The 7,627-nt window shown below is 37.2% G+C and overlaps 1 protein-coding gene across 1 annotated transcript; it reads left to right on the forward strand.

Moving 5' to 3' along the window:
• Nucleotides 1-3,447: 3,447 nt before the first annotated feature.
• On the forward strand, nt 3,448-4,916 carry LOC123309722. Its single transcript, XM_044892955.1, has 2 exons — nt 3,448-4,731; nt 4,838-4,916. Exon 1 carries the CDS (start codon nt 3,479-3,481, stop codon nt 4,490-4,492), a length of 1,014 nt encoding a protein of 337 aa, XP_044748890.1. The 5' UTR covers nt 3,448-3,478; the 3' UTR covers nt 4,493-4,731; nt 4,838-4,916.
• Nucleotides 4,917-7,627: the final 2,711 nt, after the last annotated feature.

A 7,627-nucleotide genomic window follows, 5' to 3' on the forward strand; every position in this document is an offset into this window, starting at 1 on the left:
AGGGGTTAAGAGGTAAGCAGATTTACGAAGATATGCTTATTACCCTCGGTGATCTATGTCCTTCGTATGCAGTTCATGACATGATTTTATCAGACCATCGAATTGGGCTAGAACGGATATCTGAAGCACTGAATGTTTCATACGAACTCGTTCATCATATAGTTCACGTCAATTTGTACATGAGGAAAATTGCTGCAAAATGGATCCCCAAATGTTTGAATTTTGACCAAAAGCGTGCAAGGGCAGAAGCATCGCGTTCGATCTGTGTTCGATTTGAAAACGATGTAGACTTCTTGAACCGAATTGTTATTATGGATGAGACTTGGGTACATTTCTACGATCCAGAAACAAAGCGAAAATCGATGGAACTGCGACAATCTGGTTAGTTTAAGTTTAAGAAGTTTCGTGTCCAAAAATCTCCTGGAAAAGTTCTTGCTTCAGTGTTTTGGGATTGCCATGGAGTAATAATGATTAATTTTTTGAATAAGGGTAGAACAATAACCGGAGATTAGTATTCGACATTACTGACCACTCTACGGGAAAAAAATTAAAGAGGAAAGACGCGGAAAGCTAGCCAAAGGTGTTATGTTTTTGCAGGACAACATCCCTGCACACAAATCTCATGTTGGCATGCAAAAAATTCGTGATTTAGTGTTTGAATTACCCTTATTCACCAGATTTGGTACCATCCGACTATCATCTCTTTCCTCAATTGAAAAAAAGTTTAAAAGGTAGTAAATTTTCTTCCAACGAGGAGGTAATAAAAGCCGTGGAGGTCTGGTTTGCAGAGCATTGAAATTTTGTTTAGTTCTATTATAGGTAGTTGGCTAAGAATTTTTCAATATATGCTCATACTTATACAAAAATGACTAACCCAACTCATTTAAACCATTTTCCTGCATTAAATGTAGTCGATCAGAGTTAAGATCTAAAAAATCCGGGAAAAAAACATTATCGAGGAAACCAAGCAGAGAGAGAACTACAAGAAAATAAATACTCTGATGGAAGAATAAGCTTCTGAGACTGGAACTTTACAAAAAGTTTTTCAGGTACATACTTCAACACTGTATGATTCTAGAAGTATCTCAAGTATCTGGATCTTAGCAAGAATGAGCTACAACTCCTTACTGGATTAATTTCTAGTTTATCGATAATAATATTATGGGAGAAAATATATTTGCCAGTACGTTCCTGGCACAACGTAAAAGTTCCCGTTCTATCGCTTTCCTTTTTCCGCCCGTTGGTTTCCTATTTTAAGTCGAAGGGCTCCGACTATATTTCACCCAATTCATTGTACACAATCATTGATATCACTAACAGATGCGGAATTACCCAATTGATGACAGCCGATGAGGACCTCTCTAATTGGATGTATAAGAATAGAATAGTTAATTTCACCCCAGTAGGGTCATGACACCAATTGGCTTGGTCGGTATGTAAGAGAAAATAATCATGGTTGGTGGCTCTTACGACGATGCAGTTCACGGTACATTCAGCACATTACACCTTCAAAATGCTCCAGTAATACTCACTTTTGGTAGTTTGAGGTTTTATTCCTTGTCTCTGTTTTCAACTGTAGACCTCAATTGTGGTTTTGTATCTTCTGAACTAAATTCATGTATTGCTGAGAGGGAGAGATCAGAGCTTCTGTAGTTTTCTACCTTGTTATTCTTGCCTATTAGGCTAATTTCTCTCCGTATAGTATACAGGGTGAGTCTCGTACGAATATTTCAACACTAGATTCTTGAGGTCAACAGACACACTTTTTTCCCTCACCATTTTTTTCGAATCGGCTCGGTTTAAAAGATACAGGCTATTGAAAAACCATAAAAAATTTTATTGTTAGTTCTGTCTCACAAACAGTTTGAATTAATGAAATGAATTTCGGAATATAGATTTCCTTGTCATTTTATGGATATTATCAACTTCTTCCAGTTTTCTCAATATGACCATTACGTACTATAAAAATACCAAAGATTCAAATACCCCAACTCTTGAAACTAAGTTGGGCGCTATCTGATATTTGAACGCTTTGTAAAAATAACCGTCGAATTGGGCTAAAACGGATATCTGAAGCACTGAATATTTCATAGGAACGCGTTCATCATATAGTTCAGGTCAATTTGGACATGAAAAAAATTGGTGCAAAATGGATCCCCAAATGTTTGAATGTTGACCAAAAGCGTGCAAGGGTAGAAGCATCGCTTTCGATCTGTGCTCGTGTGCTCGATTTGAAAACGATGTAGACTTCTCAAACCGAATTGTTACTTTGGATGAGTCTTGGGTACATTTCTACGATCCAGAAAAAAAGCAACAATCGATGGAATGTCGACACTCTGGTTCTACAAGACCTAAGAAGTTTCGTGTCCATAAATCTGCTGGAAAAGTTCTTGCTTCAGTTTTTTGGGATTGCCCTGGAGTAATTATTATGAAGAGGAAAAAAGAAAAAAGTCTATAAAGCACTTCAGTGGTGGAACCTTGTATTCAAATCATCCGGTTACATGTTTCGGCTTGCGCCATTATCAAACCAAGGATTCTGAAAATTGTTGCTTGTAAGTACAGAATATAAGGTTGAGCAAAAATTAAGAAAAGGTGGAAAACAATAATCTTACAATTTAGTTAAAATGCTCACTGAAACTTACGATTTAAAGGTTCCATTGTCATATGATAAACATCAATCAGAAAAGTCACAAAACAAAAATAAAAATAAAATATATACGGTCAAAAGGCATAATAATATGGGACCCCAAAACACAAGAAAAGACAAACAAAACAAAACACAAACAAACTGACGTTCGTGCTGACAAAATCTTCTTCTTCCAGCCAAGGTTAACTCAAGTGTTCAATTTTCTCGACGATACAGTGGCGTCCCCCGGGGGAATCAATATAAGATTTTATATGTGTCTTTCACGTTGTTGGTCAACATCGCATTTAGTGTCCTGTATTCTGTGTTCTTAAGGTGTTTAAAGATTTCTACCTCCTCTAGAATTTCCTGTTTGTAGCCAAAATCGCAGTGATGAATAAGTTTGGTGTTCTCTTCAATATCGAACCTATGTCCTTCTTCCCTTATGTGACAACCGAAGATAGATTTATCGTTGTTTGGATTTTTAGCACTATTTAGATGTTCTCTTGTCCTCGTTCGAATGGATCTGCCACTCCTGCCCACATAAACAACGTTGCAGCCTGGTTCACCGCACTCCAATCTGTAGACGCCCGGTTTGTCCAAGTTATCAATAGGGCTCTTATTCTTAATTATGAATTGGCTCAAGATGTTATCAGATTTAAATGTTACCTTGGAGTTTTCGATCTGTCTAATTACGTTGGCGATTTTATGTGAAATGCCGCCATAGAAAGGGATGCAGCAGTATTTATTGTTCGAAGGATCTGAAGTCGACAAGTGGGGTATGTCGACAAGTGGGTGTATGGGCAGTTGCCCATACTGGGCAACTGCCTTTCCCCTCTCTTCGCAGAACTCTTCATGTCATATTTCGAAAAGAAGCTGATTTTCATACCGAACAATCCTTTCAAGGATAAAATTCTTTTTTGGTTCAGATATGTAGATGACATATTGATAGCTTGGATTGGTAGTGAGGAAGAACTAAAAGAGTTCCATGAGTGGATCAATAAACTTCATATGAACATCAACTTTACATTGGAACTCGAGTCGGAACGGAGGATCAACTTTTTAGACCTTTCAATTAGTAGACACCTAAATAAGTTAACTTTTAGTATATATAGGAAACCCTCTCAAACATCCACCAAAATCAACAAAACTTCATGCCATTACATGGGCCATAAAATGGCGGCTTTCAACACATACATCACTAGACTGCTCAATGTTCCTTTGAGTCAAGATGCTTACAGTGAGGAGGTGAACACCCTGAGGTATCTGGCAGGGGAGAATGGTTACCATCCGGATGTCATTGACAGGCTAATTGACAGGAGAAGGAAGAAACAAGGCATGAAAAAACCCCACTTGTCGACTTCAGATCCTTCGAACAATAAATACTGCTGCATCCCTTTCTATGGCGGCATTTCACATAAAATCGCCAACGTAATTAGACAGATCGAAAACTCCAAGGTAACATTTAAATCTGATAACATCTTGAGCCAATTCATAATTAAGAATAAGAGCCCTATTGATAACTTGGACAAACCGGGCGTCTACAGATTGGAGTGCGGTGAACCAGGCTGCAACGTTGTTTATGTGGGCAGGAGTGGCAGATCCATTCGAACGAGGACAAGAGAACATCTAAATAGTGCTAAAAATCCAAACAACGATAAATCTATCTTCGGTTGTCACATAAGGGAAGAAGGACATAGGTTCGATATTGAAGAGAACACCAAACTTATTCATCACTGCGATTTTGGCTACAAACAGGAAATTCTAGAGGAGGTAGAAATCTTTAAACACCTTAAGAACACAGAATACAGGACACTAAATGCGATGTTGACCAACAACGTGAAAGACACATATAAAATCTTATATTGATTCCCCCGGGGGACGCCACTGTATCGTCGAGAAAATTGAACACTTGAGTTAACCTTGGCTGGAAGAAGAAGATTTTGTCAGCACGAACGTCAGTTTGTTTGTGTTTTGTTTTGTTTGTCTTTTCTTGTGTTTTGGGGTCCCATATTATTATGCCTTTTGACCGTATATATTTTATTTTTATTTTTGTTTTGTGACTTTTCTGATTGATGTTTATCATATGACAATGGAACCTTTAAATCGTAAGTTTCAGTGAGCATTTTAACTAAATTGTAAGATTATTGTTTTCCACCTTTTCTTAATTTTTGCTCAACCTTATATTCTGTACTTACAAGCAACAATTTTCAGAATCCTTGGTTTGATAATGGCGCAAGCCGAAACATGTAACCGGATGATTTGAATACAAGGTTCCACCACTGAAGTGCTTTATAGACTTTTTTCTTTTTTCCTCTTCATACCCAGCACTTCAAAATGGGATTTTATGAGATTATGAGATTATGTAATTATTATGATTGATTTTTGGGATAAGGGTAGAACAATAACCGGAGATCACTATTTGACATAACTGACCACTCTACGGGAAATAATTAAAGATAAAAGACGCGGAAAGCTATCAAAAGGTGTTTTATTTTTGCAGGACAACGCCCTGCACACAAATCTCATGTTGCCATGCAAAAAATCGTGATTTAGGGTTTGAATTACTAGGGCCCGTTTGCACCAATTCCCCTTAAAATGAGTACTTAACTAAGCGTATATAGTTTAAAGTTAATGGACGCTTAATTTTATTGTCAGTTGCACGACTGCGGCTTAACAGAATCTTAAATAAGGGGACTTAAGTTTTCATATCTAGTGATATTTCAGTTTTTTATTTTTTGATGCAACTTCATTCTACTCTAATAAAGCCTTTTCATTGGTTGGCCGGTTGCCGATGATCGTTGTCATTTCATTAACCTAACTTTATTGTCCTGTCAGTCAGTGTCAAGTAAACTATTATATTATTATCAAAGAGTGACAACTTTTTGTTGCTGAATTAGCATTATGATTGATAATGAAATGGATTGTCAAATAAAAGGTATTTGACGTTATTAGAAAAACCACAGCAGTTCTGCAGCCAGTTTATGAGTGCAACAAATTATTTTAGGTTAGAATCCCGCCCTTAAATATACCTAAGTGGTCATTACAGGAGCGCTTAAATTTAAGGCTAGCTGTAGCCATTTAAATGTCACTTTACAGTTGGTGCAACGTAATTTAAGTTGAGGGTTCATTTTAAGGGACACTTAACACTAAGTGCGTTTGGTGCAAACGGGTCTAGAACACACCCCTTATTCACCTAATTTGGGACGCGCATACATTATATGTAAATCGCGTATAAACACTCGTCACAGTGGGAGGTTCAAAAGCCAAGTTTTATGGAGTAGACATTCAAAAAATGTTAGTGTTTTTACCATTTGTTCATATTTTTTTTTAAGAGCGTTCAATTGTAAATAACTTCTACTGCATAGACTCATCAGAATATGAACGCGGTCCACTGCGTTATGCATCTAAAGCGGCGATATTTTTCCTTCTCTCCCCTGATTTATACCCGACATCTTCACGCAAGAAAAACCCGAAATTTCGGAAACGGGGAAACACGTAGCGTCGGCACACAAGTCGCGGATCGACTTTTTAATGTATTCACTACTAACGAATGGCCCCTCTATAAATCAAAATTCGCCTGTGCCGTAAATCAAAGTAACAAATTAAGTGCAAAAAGGTTATATAAGTCGAGTTATAAAGCGCCTGGTAGACGTGTACAAATGTGGCTATTAGCATAGGCAGCGCCGCCGAAGGACCATAAATCACCGCAAGAGAAATATAACTTGTTATATTCCATTCTATAATGACGTTGTTTTCAGTTTCGCCAGCCCCAGCCCCGTCGTAAAAAAGATGTGAAATTCAGGGGTGTATTGTGCACGTGGATCGAGAGGGAGGAAGGAGACAATATTTTGGTCCGCCCATTGTGCTGTTTTGCATAATGATAAGCTAACTTTGAACGTTACGGGATGAAACTTGTTAAGGGAAGCTAACACGATTCGCTATGAATAAGTTGGTTTTTACCCCATGCTCTCCACATCTGAACATTTTTTTTTTCTGGCAGAAACAGACATTTTCATTTGTATACGATATGGCTGGTTTGTAAGTCTGGACAGTCCTGGCAATGTTTCCAAAACATCCATACTTTGCTGAAATCTGGGACTAGTATATGATCGACAGCTTTGTTTATCGATTTTCAACTTTGAAATTCTATTCTTGACAATTACAAATTTCAGTCTTTGATATCTCCTGTTCGATCCATTTTGACCTTCCTGAAAAATTCGATTTTATAGGAGGCAGTTTAGAATTCCATCTACGCATCTACGACATTGCAAATTTCAATCTCCTGTTATCTTTGTTCGATCTGATTGAAACCTTTTGATTTACATCAACATAAATGGGGCTTCGATGTGAATTCTGAGAACTGAAAATCAAATTAGAATTTTTGGGTTGAAAATGAGCATATCCTCCTAAAACGGCCCGTTTGCTTCTCTTCCTAAAAGTTAAGGCTTTCTGGGAATAGCTCAAAGCCCACTGTGATGTTAGAGTTATTTATACAAAGAGTATATGACCCTATATTAGACATTCAAAAATCTGCGTTCTTGAATTATTTGCTTCTATTTGCGTAATATATGTAATTGGTCTAACCAACCTTTCGACAATTCCTAAGAAATTGCATAAAAAATCATTTTCAATTCTAATATTCTCAATTGCTGAATCAATGTCTCCGTGTATTGACGAATTAATGTCAATTGAGAAACTGCAATTCAGAAGATTTCTTAAGAATTCGTCCGATAAAGGAATGATGAAGGAATTGATTTGCAGTACCTACACTCCATTCACTTTTATTTTAGCAGTCGGTTGGCCATGGAAATTTGACACATTTCACTCTGTAGAGTACGAAAATGTGGGGTTATGACGATTGTCAAAACATTTTTGGGTTTTAAATCAACGCTATGTTGCCCGCTCTACGTAAAAGTTTCTGTTATTGTGTATTTTATCACAATAATTGAAGTTCATACAAACTGATTGACGGCATACCAAATCCAGTTATTTGTATGGAAA

The sequence above is a fragment of the Coccinella septempunctata genome, chromosome 3 (assembly GCF_907165205.1).
Source record: "Coccinella septempunctata chromosome 3, icCocSept1.1, whole genome shotgun sequence".
Lineage (NCBI taxonomy): Eukaryota > Metazoa > Arthropoda > Insecta > Coleoptera > Coccinellidae > Coccinella > Coccinella septempunctata.